Here is a 22997-nt window from a genome sequence, read left to right as displayed (position 1 = left end):
GGGAGGGCTATTCTACCATTTAATGGCTGCACAATTTCCTACCATAAGAATGATTTATTTTTTCTCTTTACTTCCTGTTGAAGTATATTAATGCAGCTCCCATTTTCTTAACATTACAAATATTAATCTAAGACCTTCCTCTGTTTACTTTCTCATATGCTATCAATAGTAACATCTTCAATGGGATAATTCAGAAATTTGGTATACTGCCTGGTGAAAAAAATTAACTTCATTTTACGAATATGGTCAAATTGCCTTTCAAAGCCAAATGGGCTTTTAAGAGAGCTTTGGCACCTATAGGTTCACACATTTATATGCAAATGAAATTAAGAAGCTAAGGCCATTATGCAATCCTCTCTATTGCTGGTAGTGTGGTAAGAGCAAGTTTGGGGGTGACAGCTGACAACTGTCATCAAGCCTTCTAATGAAAGGACTCATCTTAATAAGGTCTTGGTCAAGAAGGAATAGGATAAGAAGGTGGTAAAAACAAACATGATTGGATAGTTTTGTATTAAACCTATCTCTTAATAGGATTAGTAATAATTGGTCTTACTTGTATGTCCACATTTATTCAAGGCACAAAGAGATAAGTGCTTATAAGAAAAGGGAGCCCAGTGACATTTATTAAAACACATTACTAAACCATTTTCTCTTCTACCTTGATATGGTATCTACTTCTGTAGCAGAGAAGGTCCTAACTGACTTGGCACTCAGGTCAACATCTCTTGATTGTTCCTAAGACACTTTATTGAAAGAATCAGAACTAGGCCTAAGTTTTATTCTAGAGTAGGATCCAGAAGACTTCAAATTGTCTTTCTCGGTTCTTGCTTAATAGTTTACATGATATATCTAGAACAGTATGGTTAACAGTCCACTAATCAGTAGTGCTTAAGAGAAGAATTTTCTACACAAAAAGTTTCAATAAGTCTCAAAAGTATTGGGTTAAACAAGGTTCAACACGTTTGCGTGTTGGAGAACTTAAATATTACATCATGGCATGTGCCTCATTTGAGACAAGTGGTATAGTATTCAATATATTAAACTCAATCTTATGATCATGAGGTAGATTTTTCAATCATAAATTTAAAGAATAATGTTTGTGTGCAAATGATTAAAAAATCTTGATACTGTTTGAAATGTCTCATGTTGCAGAGTTAAGGAAAATGCCCCAGATAGCTTTTATACCTTTAGGAAGGCATAAAAATAATATCATGGGTTCTGGGGTATATACACAGTTTCTCCAAAGTCCCTGGCATCTTTCAGACATATTATACCTTAGATTACATCATCAGACATATTACCTTTAACATAAATACAATACACACCTAGATACAATGTATAAGTGAGAGTCTTAAAAACTCTCAGACAGACCTCAGAAGGCTGATACTAGTACTACTCAATTGATAACGTAACACTCGCCAAAACTCTTGGTCTTTAATTGGAAATGAGTATATATATATATATATATATATTTTTTAAAGTGAATGGTAAAGAGAAGTTTTAAATTTTACTCTATATTTTTTTTTTGATAAGTGAAGATGGACATATACTATGGTTTTTGGAAGCAGGCATCTTAGTTATATACCACTACCGACGAGCTACTTAAACGTGGTCAAATCATCTCATTTATGTGTCCATCTCTTCATTTATTGAAGTAAATATAAGCAACAGTAGCAGTTATTACTTAACCTTTTTGGTTATATGAATTAATATAAGAAAAAAAAGATCAATGTCTACTACTTGGTGAGCTCCCAGGGAGGCACCGGGGCCATTTTACTCCATCCTCATGCACAGTCTCTCACTGTTCATCTCTTGAATCCTACATGTTTTCCCATAGTTCTGCCTTTGCGTTATTATAATAATTTTATTCACCCAGAAAAGGTAACTGACACTATTTTAATTTCTCCAATGTGTCTTCAGATCACTGATTTAAAAAAAAAAAAAGAGGTGAGGGTGGTAAATATTGACCATTGCTAAAATAACAGATATGGGGCTGGAAGCCTCCAGAAATGACATCTAGGGGCAGACCTACTGCCATGCCTCAGGCACTCAGTCTTTTTCTAGCAGGTAGCAGAGCATCCAAGATGGACAACAGCCTACACGTTGGCTTTCCAGCTTCGGTCCCAGCATTTCCACTGGGCACAGTGGTTGTTTTGCAAAGGCAAGGCGTGCCCCTTTGCAGTTACAACAAAGAAGCCAAACAGGTTCAAGAGCCCTCACTTGAACAACAGCTCAGACAACAACGTTCTCCTGTGTAGCACTTGACCCTGTATGGGCAGTTCCTAATTTTCTGATAAGTTCAGTTCTAACAGCTAAAGCAATAAAGCACTTCTGCAATATGCTTACAGAAAGGGACTTTGTCTTTTAAGCCAGCCTGGGGAAGCCCTTTGGGCCCTAATGTCCAGAGGGCCTGGACATGGGTTCGGGGGGTTATACTCAGTTTCTCCGAAGTCCCTGGCATCTTTCTGAAATATTATAACTTAGAGTACATCATTAGATATATTGCCTTTAACATAAATACAACACATACCTAGATACATTGTACAAGTGAGAGTTGGCTGACAGCATAGACATATATAACAGTGGGGAGACAACTCACATCCATTGGAGAGGGCTGTGTGTACTGATTAAACTCCTAGACACCAGCATGGTATTTGTTCCAGTTATTATGTGATCCTGTATATATTATTTAATCTTTGTAGCTCAGTATTTCCATCTGTGAAATGGAAGGTAATAATAGAATTTACCTAACAGATAAGATACCCAACTTACATAAAAGGGGTGGAATGAAAACTAAATGAATCAACCAACATAGTTTATCGCTAATTTGTTGCTATGATCTACCAGCTCTGTAACAATAGCTTCTGACTTCTAAGTTACTGAGGATACTTCATTTCCCCAGAATAATGAGTAAAAGAAGTTAAGACAAATAAGAGGTGCTATTAAGGTCCAAAGTCTCCTACTTGTATAATTTGCCAAGTAGCTCTGCCTTCTAGCTCTGTGATATTGAGGAAACAACTTAGCCTGTTTCTCAGTTCTCTCTCTTTTTGTATAAGAGAACTAGGGTTCAGGCTGGAGGTGCAGGGGTGAGAGGATTCTCCAAAGCCAGAACAGGTGGATCTTCTGAAATACACTCCCAGGGGCAGTGGCTGACAAGATAGGCGAGGTCTGTGGTGCCATAGGTGGGTCAGCTCCCTAGCTGGGGATTGAACTCTGGCAGTAGCAGTGATAGTGCTGAGACTTAACCCCTAGGCCACCAGGGAGGTGCCCTCAGTTCTTTTACCTGTAAAAGGGGATCACAAGTTTCATACTTTGGGCTATAGTGAGAGTCAAATATAGAAAATGTGTTCACTAGTACAATGCCAGAATATAATAAATATACAGAGATGTTCTTCATTGGACATTTCTTTTCTTTTTGTTAGTCTCAGAACTGAAATGAATCTCATATTTTCCTCCTCTCTTCTGTATTTACTGTAAATTGGCTTTTTCTTTTTTAGCTGCCAGTAAAGATGAGGAGGAGAAACGAAACAGCTTCTTTCCAAAGCTTTGTCTCAGGATCATGATTCATATTTCTCAAAGTGATGCTGAATATGTATTTAAACACTTGGTATGTTGAACAAGCAGAAAATCCATTGGTTCTGGAGTGTAAATTGCTTAGGAAAATCACAGTGTTAATTTCTAGTTTCCTTCTCAATTCTGATTCTGTGATCTTGAGAGAGTCAAAGAAGTAGACGCTTGCTCATTAAAAACAAACATTTGTTGTTCATCTGATCAAAGGAGTTAAAGGTAAGAAATGATGCCCAATCTTATTTAATCACTTTGATATCAGGAAAACAGCTCAGTGAGGGTAAGTACCTTTTTTAATATTACACAGTAGTATGACTCAGCAGTAGGTTACCCCAAGATTTTCGTTATTATTATATTCTTGTCAACATGGAAACTGTGATTTTTAAAGACCTTTCTCATATCATAAACTACAAAACAGCATGGTGGACAGAAAGCTAAAACACTTAACCATTTGAAATACTTCTTAAAGGCAGGCATATATTAAGTCAGATTTTGTCATAGTTGCTACTAATGTGGACATTTTTTATATGTTAAATTTCATTTTCATTTATGTTTAAATTGGGGTTTAAGAAAATCAAGAAATACTTCAAGTATTTTCAGTTATAAACAGCCTCAAACAGTACTGGCAGCTACATTCACTCAGTATTCTTGCATGTACTTATCTCTTATCACAGTTCAATTTGGTTTACAACATGCCAGTGCTGAAGTCTGTCAGAACTAGTTTTTTTTTTAATAAGATTGCTATTGACTCTTAACTGGCATGTGAAAAGATTATAGTAAATTCCAGTTGACTATTGAAGTTTTTCAATGTTAGGACATTGACTTTCAATTTAAAAAATGCATTTAGATGACATTAAATTTTCTTATTTACAGAATCATTCTCATTCTTTCATGAAAGTTGTAACTAGTGTTGCTACAACATTGTTAAATGTTATTCAGAAATAACCAGAAAATGAACTCGATGCCATTATAATATTCAATTTCACAGTAAATATAAGTGCCTTTCATAATTAATATGAATCAAATTATACAGGAGGTAGGTTAGTTGACTTTTGGGAAACAAAGTCTTCATTTTGAATTAGTTGACAAAAATTCACTGAATGCCCCATTGGAAACAGATTGTGCACCATACAGGAGTTTGTTTTGGAGTAAACTAAAGTGAAAAATCTTTATTCCTTTTTCAGTCTATTTGGGAAACCCAAACTCATAAATGAAGCACAATATATTTTTTTAATCCATTAAATGTCATTAATGATTTATACACTATTTAGTATGGGCAACAGTATTTGCAAAATATTGAAAACTACCTAGTGCTTCAAATGACATCACTCATGAGGCTGAATTTTGTGAATACATTTCTATAGCTGCAAAGAGCTTCAGCAACTATATTAAACCTTACCAAAAATCAAATTTTTTACTAGCCAAGTATGTATTATAACTGTTAGCATTTGCAAGTGAGCCCTCCTTCTCTTCCTACCTTTATGTTTCTGTCCTCAGTGGAAGAAAAGATTTGGAAGTAGGGAAATGTAATTTAGATTAGAAGTAATGATTAGAAGTATCTGTAGTGTGGAAAGGAGCCCCATTCATTCACTGTCAGATCTATCACCATTTGTAACTCCCTTTCATTAGTCAATGACCTACCTGTGTGTGCTCTACATTTGAGGCTATATTCTCAAAAAATATATTTATTCCTTTGCCTATCATTCATATGAGCACATTCCTTATGTGGAATATTCTTAAATTGTTATACAAGAAGAAACTACTTGAAGTTTGTTTTACCAAACAGCTGCCAGGTCCTGTAATATTTCTTGGGATTTTTATTAAGCCCTGCATATTACTTAGCAAATGTTCAATTCTAAATTCTTATAATCAAATAAAAAAAAAGTATCCCAGTAATGGTCATAAGTCGTAGACCTTAATAGTACATTTTGTAAAAGTTCTAAATTGTAAAGTTTCTAAATCATGAAACACTTCCATTTAGAATGGAGATTCCAGAAACTGACACCATAAAAAAATAGAATTTAAAAGATTTCTGCTTTTTATTACTTCCTCAATAAAATAGAATTTAGCGTAGAAAGCTACAAAAGATTTATGATGAGTTAAAATTTGCATCCTATCTTTCTCTACATTAGCAGCAGAGTAATCAAGGAGACTATTTTTTGGCCCAAGTTATCCAGACAGAGAAAGATATCACAATGGGATGATGACCAACTGTGGTTTACAAATGTTTTCCTGACTCAATACACACTGCAATTGCTGTGTAGGTGTCTACATATCAGTCAACCTTTGGAGCTCTTAAGGAAGTCCAAGTTTCAGAAAAGGCTGTAATAGAGCTTTTGGTGCTGGAAACATTTGACTTTCTCTATATAGTAGCTTAAAACTCTGTTTCTGGTTCTAGCCAGGATGGACTAACAGGGAACTTAATATAACTGTATGCTTGAAAAGAGAAACAAAAAGCCAGACAATAAATATGAAACAACAGTGTTCAGCCTACTGTAATTAGGCAACAAGAGATAGTGAATCATGAGTAAAGTGAACCCTGCTTGGTGCCATGGGGAACCCAGATGGAACTTGGTGTACTCTCTGAGTTGAAGAGGTAGAGTTGAGAGACCTTATAAGGAGAGCAAATGGACAGCATTTGCAAAACAGGATGTCAGGGAAAAGAGAGCTGTGCACAGAGAGAATCCTAAAGATGTGCAGTACAAGTATTTAGCAGAGCCTGATGAACATATGCATGGGAGAAGGCTATCGGAAGCTAGAGGAAGAATTATCTGATGAAAGAGAAGAGTTGCTAGACACTGTGCTAGAAATGGTGTCCATTTCCACTAGCTAGACTTAAAAAGACTCATAATTTATGGGGCACTGAGGATAGGACCCAGAAGGTGTCATCTTGGTAAAAGGAATAATTAAGCTGTAGAACAAGCACTGTTTCAGGCTGACTTAATGAACCTAAATAAGAACATTTGTTGGAATATAAAAGTAAAGCATAACCAAAAAGATAGTTAAACACTATTCAATATCACAATATTACCATGCATACAAATTGGCCAGAAAACATAACATATAATGAGGAGAAAAATCAATTACTCAAAGATAGCCCCAAACTGAAAGAATTATTAAAATGAGGAAATTAAAACAATTATTATAACTGTAATTTATATGTTTAAAAGTTAAGTAGTCACATATAGACATAAAATATCCAAATCAAAAATTTAAATATAATAACTTCAAAATATTAGATAGGATAAATGGCAGATTAGATTGTAAAACTAAATAATTAAATAAACAAATTTTAGGATATAGAATTAGAAACTACCCAAAAATTGAACTCAGAAAATAACTAGATAAAAATAACTGAGTGATGGAGCAACTTCAAGTAGTCTGTTGTATGTGTAAATGAAGTTCGCAAAATAGGTAAAAAACGAGAATGGAAAAAATACTTGAAAAAATAATGGCAGAATTATTTCTCAATTTTTGATGAAAACCATAAACTCACAAGCTCAAGACACTCAATAAATACCAATCATAAGATACCTTTAGGGATTCATCACCAACAATAAGGAAAACAAAAGAGGACATAAACAGCTGGGAATCCATCAAACTAAAAAGGTTCTGCCTGGGGGAAGAAACCTTTAACATGAAAAGACACCCCACTAAGTGGGAGAAAAATTTGTATACCATATGACAAAGGCCTGATATCAAAAATACATAAAGAACTAAAAAAAGGACATAAAAAACTCAAAAAGACCAGAAACAATAAATGCTGGTAAAGCTGTGGTGAAAAGGGAACCCTCCTACAGTGCTGGTGAGAATGTAAAATGGTCAGATCCTTATGGAAAACAGTGTGGAGATGTCTCAAAACATTAAACATGAACCAGCTACTACTTGGCACAATAATATCCTTCTTAGGCATCTATACAAAAATTTCAAAAATACTAATCCAAAAGGAAACTTGAATTCCCATATTTATTGAAGCACTATTTACTGTAGCTAAACTATGGAAACAATCTAAGTGTCCCAGAACAGATGATAGGATCAAGAAGATGTAGAGAACGCATATACACACAGGAATACTATTCAACAATCATAAAAGATAAATTCACACCACTTGTGGCAACATGGATGGAACTTGAAAGGATAATGCTAAGTGAAATAAGTCAGGAGAACGATATAAACCAGATGGGGTCACTTATATGTGGAATATAAAGTAGCTACACTAATAGTGAGATAAATACAAGCTGAAAAACAACCTTGATAGCTGATTACAGAACTGAAATACCAAGAGAGAAAGAGAGGAGAAAGAACAAAGAGGGAAGGAAGCACAATGTTCAATGGTGATAGAATATGGGTGAGTTGTTGGTGAGTACACTATGGTAGTAATAACTGATGAGGTGACCTAATATTACCTTAATTAAAAATAAGTAAGTAAATAAAATCAATCACAAGAAACACATAGCTATACTAAGTCTCCTCTTAATCAAGTTGCTCAAAGCAGTGATAAAAGGAAAATCTTAAAAGCAGACAGATAAAATCACATGTTTACAAAATGACAATCATAATATCACATACACTTATCCCATCTACAAGTAAAATTTATGACACTTATAGCATAAAGACTTGGAAGGAAATACAGAAATATACTATTACTAGGTTCTCATACTACATGTAAAGCGGTATAATATCACTAGAAGGTATAGTTGGTGAATTGAAGATGTATAATATTAAACGCAAGGCAACCATGGAAATAACAGAACAGAGCTATAGCTAATAAAACAAAAAAAAAAAAAAGGAAAAATGGAGTAATAAAATACTTAATGAATAAAAAAAGGCAGAAAAAATAGCAAAGAATAGAAAATAAAAAGGATAACAGACTTAACTTAAATATGTCAACAATCTCATTAAATGTAGATAGTGTAAATAAACAATTAAAAGACAGATTGCCAAGAAAACCCCAGCAGATATTACCAAAATGGTTAAAAAAAAATCAAAGTGCAACTACATATTATTATAAGAAAGACACTTTAGCTATACAGACACAAATTATCTACAATTAAAGGATAGAATATAGTTTACCACACTAAGTGTAATAAAAAGAAGCAGAGTGGTTCTATCAATATTATTAATCAAAGCAGATTTCACAATAAAGAATGTTACAAGGATAAAGAGAATCATTTTATAATGACAATCAAGAGGACCTAGTACTCCTAAATGTTTATGTGCTAACAACAAGAGTTTCAAAATACATGAAACAAAAACCGCTAAGACTTCAGTGAAATAGAAGAATCCACAGTAACAGATATTTCAATACCTTTCTCCTGATAATTGATACAAGTAGACAATCAGCAAATCACAGTGGACTTGTACAACACTATTAACCAATTTGAACTAATACTATTAACTAGTACTTGGGGAAAGTGTTACAGTACTAAATGCCTAAATTAGAAAGAAAACTAATCTGTTTTCAGATTAGATTTAAAAAACAAGCATCTCTTCAATAAATGATGCTGGAACTACTGAATATCCACATGCAAAATAAAAATAAACTTTCACCCATATTTTGTGACATATAATATGTCAAAATGGATCATAGAACTGAATGTAAAGCCTGTAGTTCTAAAACATTTAGAATTAAACACAGGAGAAAATTTTTGTAGCCTTGGGTTAGGCAAAGTTTACTGAGATACAATGTCAACAGCACAATTTATATGAGAACATATTGGTAAAATGGACTTTATCAAAGTAAAATTTGCTTTAACCAATTAAAGCTATATGTGTGTAGTGGGCCATATTTTGGAAAGTTTTGGAAAGACAATGTTAATATTGAAAAGCAAGCCACAGATCCGCAGAAAATACTTGCGGTCTCTATAATTGATAAAGTACTTATATATATATATTCTGAAAACTTAATCTAAAAACACATACAACCTGAGGAAATTAGGCAACAGATTCAAACATAAAGTTATAACTGAAAACATTTGAAATGCTCACCATCATAAGTCACCAGGGAAATGTACAGTAAAGCCACATGAGAGACTACTGCACAACTATCAATGGCTAAAATGAAAAAGACTGTGCCAAATGTTGACAGGATATAAAGGAATTAGAACTCTCACTGCTGGTGGGAATTTGAAACAGTACAACCCCTTTGGAGAACACCAAAGAGGAGAACAGTTGGCAGTACCTTAAAGAGTTGAACATGAACCTACTATATGATTTAGCCATTTCACTACTAGGTGTTTACCCAAGAGAAAATAATAACACATGTGCTTAGAAAGACTTTTATATGAATGTTCATAGCAGCTTTATGTGTAGAAGTCTCCAAACAAGTATAACCCTGATAACTCAAGAAAGGAATAGATCATTTTACAGTATGACGGTCTATCAAATCTTCACCTTAAATTTGCATAATATTACATGTCACTTATATCCCAATTAAATTGGAAGAAAATGGGGGAAAAATTCCCAGTGAATGAATAAACACTTCAGTGTAGTCATGCAGTAGAATAGTACTCAGCAATAAAAGAGTGCACTATTGATACATACAACAACATGGGTGAATTTCAAAATAATTATGCTCATTGAAAAAAGATATCAAGATATAATATCTATGGTAGATTCCATTTATAGAAAACACTAATAAATGCAAAGTAATTTATTGTGAGAAAAAAGCAGATGTATAATTACAGTTTATGTTCATTCTTTTGAATGTGGTAATCATTTTACTAGAATACTGTATGTTAAATCTTATAAAACTCTACCTTGAAGTATGTATAGTCAGTATATCTCAATAAAACTGTATTTTTTTAAATACAAAACATAACAACAATATCTTTTCTTTAACCAATTAAGGTTATATTTGCACAGTGAGCCATATTCTGGGGACCTCGAGGAAAGGTATGAAATCAGGGGCCTTACCCCACAGCCTGCCCCTCTTGTCTTTAACACACACACAGCTGCCCCTGACCACTCGTCTGAGTTAGGTTGGTGTAACTGATAGAAGGGGCTTCCATTAGGCCTGGATGCCTATCTTGAGCTTTGATGCCATCAGTTAGAAGGGAGGAGTTAGGCTCTAGGCAAATCTGCCTTAGCCAATACCATCCCTGCTCTCACTGAAGATGTGAGGCTTTTAAAGCAATGCTAGTCTACAAGGAGGAAGAAATTGAGAGTCTTTTAAGCTCTTAAAGCAATCTAACATGGCACAAAATCCACACATGGGATCATTTTTTCTAGGGAGTCATGCTTATTGAATTTTACAAAAGCAATGTGTCCTCCCTGAATTGGATGCAACTGAAAAATATTAAGACAAAAAAAGTGGTCCCTCTCCAGAGATAACTGAAAACACTGTTTTAAAGCACACAGCTCTGAGCAGGAGGCCCCAAATAATATGGGTTTTGAGTTACAATAAATGTGGGTATAATCCGATAAAAAGATTTCTCGCCTGACTTTTTTTTAAGGTTTCAATCACAAGCTTATCTTGTATCTTCTGAGGTTATTTGAGGTAGTGGTGATTGCATATGGCCTTGATACTTCTGAATGGTCATCTTCCTCCCTCAGGATATGAATTTTTTTGGAGGGATGGAGGGAGGTGGGGGTGAGTGGGCCTTGGAGTAGAAAATATCAATGGAAAAGATTATGGTCTTTTCTCTTCCTTTGAACATGAACATGTAGGCACCATCATTTCTCCCCAAAACTCTAGGGATCTAGAATCACTCACTGATGAGAACCCATGGGCAACTTACCTTGTGCACACAGGACTTCGCATTCAAGAAAAATAGCTCCACGGTGGTTTTATCCTTTAAAAATGATATGCTCTCAATGTAGAACCTGCAAAATGTACAGAAATTTTCAGATTTTCCACTTTCAGCATGATTTCATTTCCTTATTGTTTTCCACAAAAGCAAACAGAGAATTTTGAGGAACTGAGGTATAGCTGAATGTTTTTTCCTTTAAAAGAAATCTGCAACACACATGTAAGTACACATATGTACTTATACATATAAAATCCTTTATAGGTTTTTGCATGTTAGAAGGTGAGTTAAAGAGAAACCCCAAATGATTACCAATCACAAATCTGACTTTATCTGTGTTACCTACTCGTTAACATATGCTGTGGGAGATTCTAATACCTCAGTGGGCTTCAAACAAGTCCAGATGAGCTCCAAGAGTTTAAAGCAGAAGTTGGCTCAGTAAACATTATATAACTGAACCCTGATGCCTGCTTGTGGTTCAGTGGTTTTTAGACTTGGGGGTGGGTGTGTGTGTGGGGGGCCCATGCCTACCTCATCTCATCCACCAGGGGAGATTCAAAATCACACTCTCCTTCTTTCCCTCTTATTCCTTCCAGGCTCCAGAGCTTTCCCTTGGCTAGGAGCCAAACTCTTCACAGTACTTAATCTTGGTCTTTTTCTTATGCAAATCAGTTCTCTGGGCCTCACTCATTGCAACCCCTTTCCTGGACCTCTTTGCTCATTCAATCGTGAGGAGTGCTCTGACAGCCCCCGTGGGGGAGGGGAGAAGAGAAGAGTCTAACAATTACTATTTTCACAATCCCTAATGATGCAGGCCAGTGTTCTGGGGTGGGTGAGAGAGACATTGAGGCCCAGAAGTTTTTCTCAAGTGTGGTAGCCTTGCTTAATGAATATGCATAAAGAGAGATTATTCCCAAGACAACTCAGAGCTGGGGTGGGGGAGGGGCACATGGAGGAGAATTTGCTCTCAAACTGGTGACATGCAAGAAAACCAGGATTGAGGTGACATGAGGAGTCTGTCCTTAGCTCTGCAAATCCTTGACAGGACTTGGGCATTTACTCTTTTTATTTTCCCCTTCAACAAAGAAGAAACATTGATAAACATAACAGGAAAAGGCCTTGAAAGATTTTTATCATGAGATGATAAAAATTATTTGAAAAATTCCACCACTAATGTTGAATAATTAACGGAAGTTCCAGAAACTGAATAAATCCTTTATATCTTTACTTGCAAGGAATTATCTCATCTATAAGTGAGATTAATGAAGACTGATGCATAAGAAGGAAAATTACAGACTAAGGCAAGGAGGAAAAGGAAGAGTTGGAAGGAAATGGAATTTGGGATCAGAAAGCTGTAGAACATAGAGTACTACTTTGATCTTTTTGGTAGCTGTGTGGCCGTGGGCAAGTCAGCTTCTAAAGTAAAATGGGTTGCCATGACTGTAATTACCTCATAGGACTTAGGAAGGATTTGTGAGATAATATTCACAAAACCCTCAATAAACATTAACAATTATTAATAAATATTCAGGTTTTGGAATTTAATGCTATGTGGCCTGGAGGAAGTGACTTAAGTTTTCAGATCTCTTGTATATAAACAGAGGAATAATGATTCTTAATTAAGATGACCATTTTGCAGTTTAAATGAGCTATATATATATATATATATATTTTTTTTTTTTTTTTTTAAAGAGCCAAATGCAGTGTCTGGCACATGGTGGTACTGATTCAACAACCCCGGGACTGTGATATCTCATTACTTCATTTTATAGTTGCAGAAAGTGAATGTTAGTGCTCCACCTACATGGCAATGGGAGGTCATGATGTAGGCCCAGTTCATTCTGTAGATCATTCTCTTAAGCAGAGAATGATCTGCTTAAGATCATTCTCCTCCTCTCTCTCTCCTTCAGTCAGCACTTAGGCAGAAAGCTAAGCCCTAATAAATAAAGGCACTAGCGAGGATGTAAAATTATGGTACTCCAATAACAATAAATAAATAAAGAGAAAAGAAGAAAGCTCTTACATGAAATAAAATTAAGTTCCTTGGTTAAAAATAGGCAGAGAAACAAGACCAGCAATATGTGTCCCTACCTATTATCATATATAGAAGTATGTTCGTTTTCTATTTTTTCCAAAAACACAACCAGAATCAGTGGACCAAAAATATAAGGTGGTAGGTTTTGAATTGACCTATGAAACACCTTTCAAAAGTTGGAATAGTTGCCAAAGGGAAAGCTTTCCCAAAGGAAGTGATTTCCCAGCTCTCTGATTCCTAGGTTAGACTAGTAAACTCAGTTATGGCAAGATTTCTTGATTTTTTTTCTTTCATTTTCACCAAAAGCATAGAATTCCTATGAAATCTTTTGTGAGCTGAAACGGTATAAAAAGAAGCAAGTACCATTAGTTTACATGCAAACCTTTTTGAGCATTCCCTGACCTCCAGAATAATTTATGAAATTGTACTGAATAACACTTAAAAACTAAAATAACATTAACACAGAGTGAAAGCATGAATTCTGTCTTAAATTCACAATCTATATAAAGTAGTTCCCAGGGAAGGAATCTGATGGGGTTACTTTTGTTGCTTGGGGTTCCTCTTTCTTAGCACTGCTGCTATAACACCAATGCTGACAGCTATTTTCACTTTTGCTGTAAAAGTAGAAATCCTCTATAAATGTTTTTTGGTTTGCAAACACACGTACTAATGTAAGTCTTTGGTAAAAGTGAAGTTTCATAATGCAAACATTTGAAAAGCAGGCAATACTCTAATAGAGAAGGATTATATTAAAAGAATAACCTCAATCAATTTCATATGAGCAAAGTTCATAATAATTCTTTAATATTTAAAATCCAGTCATCATTCAAATTGTCCCATTGTTTCCAACCCTTTTCTTTTTTTAAAGATTTATTTATTTATGCATACAGAACTAGGGCACAGGCCAGAGGCACAGGTGTGATGAGAGGATTCACCAGAGACAGAGTGGGGAGCAGAATAGGCCAACTGATGAAGTACACTGGTGAGGGGAGCAGTGGGCAGGTCAGGAGAGGTCTGCCGCGCCATGTGGATCACCTCCAGAGCAAGGATCAAACTCAAGCTGAAGTAGCTTTAGCTTCTTAGTGCTGTGCTTTAACTCACTGCGCCACCAGGGAGGGTCCCTTTTCTTTTTTAAAATGCTGAGCTACAGTACTAAGTAAAGATGCAATTGTCTATGGCAGGGGACATGTACAAGTCTTGAGGCTCACTGACTTGATATAAGAGTGAGACTGGTCAGGTAGAGTCTGGGGGGACGTTGGTGACAGCAGAACACATTTCTTCCACTCAGGTTCAACTCTCTTTCCAAGGTGTGAGCATGTGACTTAAGCTAGACAAACCATATTCTTTTACTGTGGAATAAAAATATGACAAGAATGACTAAAGGTAGTTGAAACCTATTTGCTTTGTGAGCAGAAGCTGATGAAAATGTCCATGGGCTTCAAGCTTCTTAAGAAACCTGGATTCCCATCTTTTGTGAGGTCTTGCTTAGTTCACCTTTGGTTTTGTTTGTCACCCACAATTAGTTTCTGTTGCTGGCAACCAAAGAGACCAAATTAAGATGGGACTTCCTATGTGCCAGAGACAATACAAAAATGCTTTATGTGCATTATCTCACTTAATCTCTACCACAATAAGAAGCTGTAGATACATATTATGAACCCATTTTACAGATTAAAAAACCAAGACGTAGAAATGTCATCTTCCATAAGTCATGCAGGTAAGACACGAAGACATGATTCATACTAAAGTTTATCAGACTTTGAAGTTCTTGTTCCAAACCAATCACAATGCCATGGAGGCCCCAGGGAAGGATGCACTTAACTCAGTTTATGAATCAAGAGGGTGATGATGCCCAAGTGAAACCTATAGCACTAAGTGTCACCGGAGAGGGGACAATTGAGCTGAGTCTTAAAGAATGTATGAGTTCACCGGGTAAGGAAGGGCATTCCAGGGAAAGGGCATATCAGCCAGAACAATCCACTGGCTAGTTTCAGAGAATTGAAGAAGATGTACATCAGGCCCTCGGTGGTTTATCACCAAATCAGCTTGTGCCCTGTTCAGCTCTGAACAGATACATTTGAAGTAGCAGTTAACTTCACTTTGTGTCTGATGCCCAGCCCCCTGGTCCTACTCTAGTTCCAATAAGCAGGTTTCTATCTTGTTTTCCACTATTTTCTGGCAACCAACTCTCTGCCTTCTAACTTTCTATCCAGGTATCCGTTTACCTGCTCTCCAAATCCACAATCCTGTCTCTCCCTCAAGGGGACCATTGTTATGACTTCATATTTAAGGAGTATTTGAAAAGTATGTGTGCTTTTAAGAAAGGCTCCTATTAACATGTACCATGAACTGAAAACAAAATCTAGGGCTTCTTCATGGAATGAAAGGGACTATCACAGACTGAAAGACCTATTGTTTCAGACCTTTTTTTTTTTTTTTTTTTTTTGCAAAAGGGTACTGTTTCCCTTCTGCTTGCTTACTGTGAGCAATTTCACAATTTTGTGAAGCTAAAGCTTACATAAAATTTTCAGCCTCAAAAGGGACCCAGTTTTCTTTCTTTCTTTTTTTTAAGATAGGTAGATGTTATGGGGACAACCTCATACAGCTTAATATGGATAGTTACTTGCGAAGAGAATTTCCTTGGGGAAATTTTGCCTTTACTTTGGTGCTTCTCCTAGCAATTTTTTTTCTTCTTTGATGAGACATGGTATTCACCTTATCACTCATCAGTGATAATAGAACATCATACCTCAAAAACATGACAAAGATAGCCTGGTGGGGAGGCAGGCCTGTTAGCCAGATAACAACACATGCATGTCAAAAAACAGGACACTGGAATGAGCTGTTCTTAACAGTCACTAGCACGTAGGCGACCAGTATTTTTATCTTGTGGCAGTAACTCATCATGCTTAAAAGTCAACACCACAGACTTGTGGGGAATTAGGTTGAACCACTGATCTGTCTTGGGGTCTTAGGTTAGCTGTAGGTCTTCCAGGCCAGAGAAATGAGTTTTCAACATGCTTAACATGGTATGTAGTTCACTAGTCAAAGGGTAGTAGTGATTATCACTATATTAATATTCTTCTACCAATTAGACTATAATAAAAGGCACTGAACATGGTTAAGATTTTAACTGTACAAACAAGAATGGAAATTTCAGTATCTTTCCTAGGTTTTTTTCTCTCAAGGACTCAAAACACTACACAAACTCATTTTGACCCAAAATAATGTGAAATAAATGCTCTTCTGATCAGTTATATTTTTTTCTCCCCAATTGAGCTTATTTCCTTTGTTTCCAGGGCCTTTGTTATATTTAAATAATGTCTTCAAAGAAGGTGAATTGGGAGAGTTGCTCAGTTATTTCGCATTCTGAACAAAGCTGAGTTTGAGACTGGCAGCCAGGAGAAGGACTAAGTTAAAATGCCTCACTCTAGGTTTCATCCAGTCATTGTGATAATTTTAGGTTTGCAGTGCAGCCACCTGCTTAAGTAGATTTCTATCAGATCTTAATCCACTTTCTGTTTATTGTTTGTAATGACCTTGCAACGTCATAGTCTCACTTATAATGCATGCTGAAGACAGCAGTCCAATTTAAGTGTATTTCAGTTTCTCTGAGCACATCACTTTCTCCAAGCTATTATGCAGTGCTTATGGGACTCCCATAAGTTCCCTTTCATCTCTGGGAGGGGTACAGTTTTGGAGAATTCCCTAAGGGAAGCACATTTGCTTCTATAGTGAGAAACTCATTCTCATACTGGATTTCCAGGCATGGAGAACTAGAGGGCCCTCCAGGGAAGCCTGTAGAAACCTGTCCAGTTGCTCTTCTGCCACGATGTGACTCTGAGTTGGCCAAGGATAGCTAGGAGACCCAGGATGATGAGGGCCTTGCTGTGACCTGTCCAGAAGGGGCGGGAGCTACAGTCACATGAATTCCAAGTGTTTGCTTCTTCCTTCAAAACAGCATATCAGTCTGCTCCTGCCTTCCATGAAGAAAGCAAGGACACACTCCTTGAGAATGAGCCAGGAAGGGAGGTAGGAGAGGTAAGTTGGATGGGAAGGTGATGCCTGGGTATGGTGAATGAAGAAGACAACTATTCAATCCCTTGCCTAGGAAATGAATTAGATCCAAATCAGATAGCCCAAAACATCCCCTAGTCAGGAGCTGTATTTCATTGTGTAAGTTTTCTTTCCACTGTACATGTGGTTGATGCAGTCAGTTATTTTTAATCATAAAATCAGTGACCATTTATTGAGGGTCTGTATTCCATGTCAAAATATGCATACAATGCCCTGTATTACCACCAGCTCCATTTTATGGTTGAGGGACAGATGCATAGAGGGTGCCAAAATTCACAAAGCTAGTAAGTGGAAGAATTGGAATTTGAATCCAAGAACATCACAAAACCTGTTCTCAATGTTGGAGTGAGGTAAGACTTTCTTTTTTGTTATGACTTAGAGGGTGCTATATCAGAGATGTTGCAGTCACCCTACAGCACAGTGTAACATCCCATAGCAAGAATAATTGGGTCCCAAATGCCAGAAGTGCTGCTGTTGAGAAAATCTGCACTAAAGATCAAGACTTTAACTACTGCACCCTACAGCTTTTAACAACCTTCATAATACTAATTCTTTCCCTCATCCTCTTGATGTTATCCCAAGGAAAAAATACAGGGGAGAATGGGGGAATGATTCCCACAATGTCTGATGTTTGATCAGGGAACATACAGAAATATAATCCTGTAATCCTGTAGCAAACTGGAATCAGAATTGAGAACGAGTTTAGAAGGATTTTGTGTTTTTCTAGAACTTTCCTATGGAATTAGGATGTTGGAGCTCAAAGATAAAGACTGCAAATGAACTGTATGAAAGCTCAAGACTGGCAGCCAGTAAGGGCTAAATTACAATGCCTCATTTTAGGTTTCCTCCACTCATTGTGGTAATTTTAGGCACTCAGTGCAGATGGGCCACTTAGGAGGTTCATTGTGGCTATAAAGCTGGCAGCAGCAGCAGCACCCCCCACCCCCATTCTGGAATATAGTATGTTCAGATGGAGGTGTGGAAGTGTGGTGCTTGGGCAAAGAGCTCTCTTCAGCTGACTGACACCCTCACCCCCACCCTACAAATAGCCTCTGCTGAGCCCAGTAGGAGGAATCAGTTATTTCTCTGGCTTTTAAGTTACATTCCTTTGCCAAGAGATAAAACTTCCAGTCCTTTACTTAATGTAAATTACTTACTCTTTAATTTCTTTTTATCACTACTTACACTTTCATAAAAAGAAATGCTCAAGTAATATGTTAATTGCAGGAATATGTGTGTGTGCCTGTATAATAAACAAACAGAAATACAAATCATTTCTATAACCTTAACCCAGAGTTAACCGTTGTTAACATTTTACACCTTTTATCCATGCGTATTTAGTAATATTTTACAAAAGTGTGATCACATTGCACATACTGCTTTGTGTGTTTGTTCTTTTCCCTGTATATATTGAAAGCATCTTTCCATATCAATAAATCTCATTCTTCTTCAGAATCTGCTAGGTTGTAGCCCATATATTTCGCTCTCTTAATGCTGAGAAGTCATGAGTTGTCCTTATGATGCTTCCTTGAATTTAACTTATTTTAAGGGCAGAATGTTCTAGAACTAGGTCAGGATGTCAGGGATGATGAAAGAGGATTTAACAGTCTTTTAGGAGCTCTCTGCTTGTAGCAACCGTGACAAAAAATTTTCCTCACGTTTCTTACACGAACTCCAGGTTCTCAGTCCTGACCATCACAGACAGTGCTTATGGGTAACTCTGGGTGGCCAATTACAGTCCTGGGGCAGAGAAAAGGTGACTTGGAAAGAGAATGAGGAAGAGGGAAGAGCAGAAGAAAAGAAAAAGAAAAAGGTGTTTGAAGGAATACCAGGAGTGAAGACACCAAGATCCTGGCTGTGGTGAAGCTGGCTGGTACCAGCCTGAGCCAACTCTGCACTCCTTCTGCCCCTCCTTCCCCCAGTAATGGGAACTTTTCCAATGAGGTAACACTAAATCCCTGCTCCCAGATTTAAATGCCTGTGTGCTCCTCACTATCAGGCTCTTCAAATACATCTGCACTGCATTACCATGTGTTTGTAGAAGATGATTTACAGCAACAGATAACAAGCCACAGCTCGGAGAAGCTCCACCAATAACCTGGGGAGCATTTGAACTCATATGGAAAGAGAGAATGGGTAAAATGAATTATGGTACACAAATATTTTATGGGGCCTCTATACACACATGTGTCACACATGCCACTGAGATTTGATAACTGAAAAAACAGCAAAGGTTTTATCCTAAATTTATAAAGGAAAGCTTTTAATGTTTTCTTTCCTCTTTGCAGAAGCAGCCTATGTTTCCAGGTTCCTCCCTCTATTCTGGGGGATATTACCAGGAGAAAAGAACCCAAATCTGTGGGACCCCAATTTTCACCTAAGGAATTAATAACACATGCTTAACATTAAGCCCAGTGCCTGCTATAGGCTTAATGCTACCTTTTAATATAGAGGAAACTTCTTGAGAGCAAAGCTGTATTTTTCTATTTCATAAATGCCACAATTTAATATTTTTTCTTATATTTGCATAACTCTACAAAATTAGTTTGATTCCCCAGTCTCTTTAATTCTCACAGTCAACTTGCCCAAGACCACATTTACCATCTCCAGAACACCATGTCAGAATCAGGGTCAGGAATGTGGGTGAGTCAGGGGGTTTAGAGGTCACAGTATAGTTTGAAAAATGTCCAGAGTGATCCAAATACGCACTCCCTCTTCCTTGGAGAAACTCTGAAATACAATGTACTTTTCCATCTTATCTCTTTCATTAAAATTATCAATTATTCACTGTAAAAATATTGTAATCTCCTGAACCTATCTCCACAGTTGGCATCTGGATATTTAAGATTGTCTCCACTAAAGACAACAATAATGGACTGCTTTATATTATGCTACAGTTGAAAAAAATTTCTTCTCACTGTGCATTTCACTGCTCAGTGACTCACACCTTGACTGAGGGACTTGGTGTGCCCTGCTCTGGCCTTGCAGCAACACTTGCTGATGCTAGGGGCACAGAGCCTGACACCACAAGAGGTCCTCCACCTTTCCAGAGGTTTCTTAGTGACTCAGTATCCAAACAGAAACAAATGCTGTCTTTTATTTGATTCTTCAGAGACAATCTAGAGGACTGGTGGCAGTGTTTATGGGATCTAAATGCACCAATGATTCTGTTTTTCTAAAAAGAAAGAGAAATGGCGGTCCTCTGGGGGAGTAGCTGACTTCGTGGGGGTGCAGAATAATCTCATTTGTAAGACCTCCAACAAACTACATTCCACTTGGTGACCTGGGTCAGTTCATTTAATTCTTTCGTGTGTGCTATTGCTTTATCATTTATTTAATTAAATTGGAGTAACAACAAGTACTTAATGGGAATAATAACAAAAACTATTATGATCTCACTATACAGTTGGGTAGAAGAATTAAGTAAATAATTAAAAACATGATAAGGGGTTTAACTTGCAAGTCATTAAGGGAAAGTAATGCCAAGTGACTAAGTGCTGAAACTCACGAACAAGCTGCAGGCCACTCTGGAATCTCAGGAACATGCTTTGAAGATACAGACTGATTGTAGAGAAGGAAGGCAGAGTTTTTTTTCCTTGGTATTTTGAAACCAAAAAATAGCCAGATATTAGCTGTCAATGAACCAGTACACAAATCTGGTGCCTAAATAAATGGTATTTGAAAATCCTCCACAGGCACAAAGCTTTCAGAGAGTAGCTGTGTACATAAGCACTATGTGGGCACAAAGACGTGAGTACAAGGATGCTAAGTGTGGCCTGAAGTTGTATATAAATAAGTGGAAACGGTGTAAATGCTTAATAGTGAGACTGGATAGCCAAATACTGGACATGCAAAGAAATAAACTAGAGCTTCACATATCCAAGGAAATGTCTTCAAGTTAAAAAAAGTCACAAAACAGCTTATTGACCTTATTTTTGTCTAGGAAGGGATGTGCATTGATGATAGAAGTAAGGGAGGGAGGGTGATGGAGCATAAACATATGTTGAATCAGAAACAGGCTTATTTATAAAATATATTATCTATGTTTTTCATCTTTAAGTGGATTCAAGGGGCTTTCAGGACTAAAGACTGAAGGAAGGTGATTCTGTCCTTCACCAAGACCTATGCAGTATCTATGTTAACTTGGTCCCAACGAAGGCAGCAGAGTATCTTTCACATAATACTGTTTTGATAGGTGCCCTGTTTTTGTATTCTTTATCTCTGATCACCAGAAATGTTCACTACAACAGCAGGCAGGTGCTGTAGACACCTGAGGGTACATACCTCACAGCAAAGTGCAAGACGGTTGGGCCTGGTTTCTTGGGCAGATCATGGTCAAGAACTCGGTGATCTAGCTGCAGCCACTTCTGCTGACCTCTGTGAGGACAAAGTGAAGAAGAGAAAAGTTAATAACCCAAAGGGTCGGCAAAGCTGTGGGGAAACAGTCTCAGACAGTGATGGGAGGAGTGTAAGTTACTGGCAATGAGGTCCATTTAAAAATTTCTGTGCCAATTAGAAAAGCATCTGCGCTGAGCCAGTGTTTTCTTTTCCAGCAGTTTATTAAGATCAACTTGCATAGGTACAGAATGACCTATGTATAAAGTTATGTAAACTGTAGCATCAAATATCAAAAAAGCTCAATGCAACCTAAGTGTCCAACAGGGATTATTTGAAAAAATGAATTTAAACTGAGCAATGAAAAGCAAAGCAACTACATACAAGATGGAGTGTATCTTTACAAGCTCTTTCTGAATAACTTCCAGTTTCCAACATGATATTAAATGGAAAAACAAGATTATGAGGATAGTATATCATTTTTAAATTAAAAATTATAAATATATAACAACTATGTATCTTTTATATATTTTTCTTCATATAAAATATCTTTATATGTATATGAAATCTCTGTGAACACAAAGAAACTGAAAACACTGGTTGCTTCTGGGGGTAAAATCCTAGGTGATGCTAGATATATGTATCTTTAAATTCTGGTGAAATCTGAAATCTGAAATAGTTTAGTCAGGAGGAGAAAAAATTCTGGTTTAATATTATTAGACCCAGATAACAATATTATAGCTTTAAGAGCATACAGTATCACATATTCTCTAGGGTTACTGTTTTGGGTATATACACACATACACATGTATACACATACATATACATATATATGTGCGTATATATTAGGAACTTGCTCATATTTAAGTTTGTTTCTGTTTGTTTATTTGAGGTCCTCACAAATTCATGGGTATAAATAGTTTTCTCTAAATTTTGACCTTGAGGGGAATCAAAAGAATTACAAGGGCTCAGGATTGTCACTATGAATTTTTCAGAATGTCCACCGAAGTTCACCCACTTCAGAGTGTAATTACCCAGAAAGCAGAGACCCTACTTTGCTTGCTTTTATCAAGCATAAGAACATGTGATGGTGGAGAGGTGTCAAAGTATTAAAATAACAATAACAAACTCTTATGGGCTAAAAGACATTTCTGAAGCTGCATTGAGTAAATAATTTTTTAAAAATGCAGAATACATTACGTTGTACTCATTGTAAGCAGACATAAACAGCAATA

At 36.6% G+C, this 22997-nt stretch overlaps 1 protein-coding gene across 3 annotated transcripts in view; it reads right to left on the bottom strand.

Annotated features, from left to right (window-relative positions):
- FRMD4B (FERM domain containing 4B) overlaps positions 1-22997 on the bottom strand; it is a 305516-nt gene that overhangs the window by 90630 nt on the left and 191889 nt on the right. For all 3 annotated transcript variants that reach the window (XM_012720470.1, XM_012720471.1, XM_004675986.2), the window contains 2 exons: positions 21712-21804; positions 11307-11391 (listed from right to left, as the gene is read on the bottom strand). In XM_012720470.1, coding sequence (XP_012575924.1) covers positions 11307-11391; positions 21712-21804 — 178 coding nt within the window. The remainder of the gene's footprint in view (positions 1-11306; positions 11392-21711; positions 21805-22997) is intronic.

Source organism: Condylura cristata, unplaced genomic scaffold (genome assembly GCF_000260355.1).
Source record: "Condylura cristata isolate star-nosed mole 26May11 unplaced genomic scaffold, ConCri1.0 scaffold00004, whole genome shotgun sequence".
Taxonomy (NCBI): Eukaryota; Metazoa; Chordata; class Mammalia; order Eulipotyphla; family Talpidae; genus Condylura; species Condylura cristata.
This window is presented reverse-complemented; position numbering and strand designations above follow the sequence as displayed.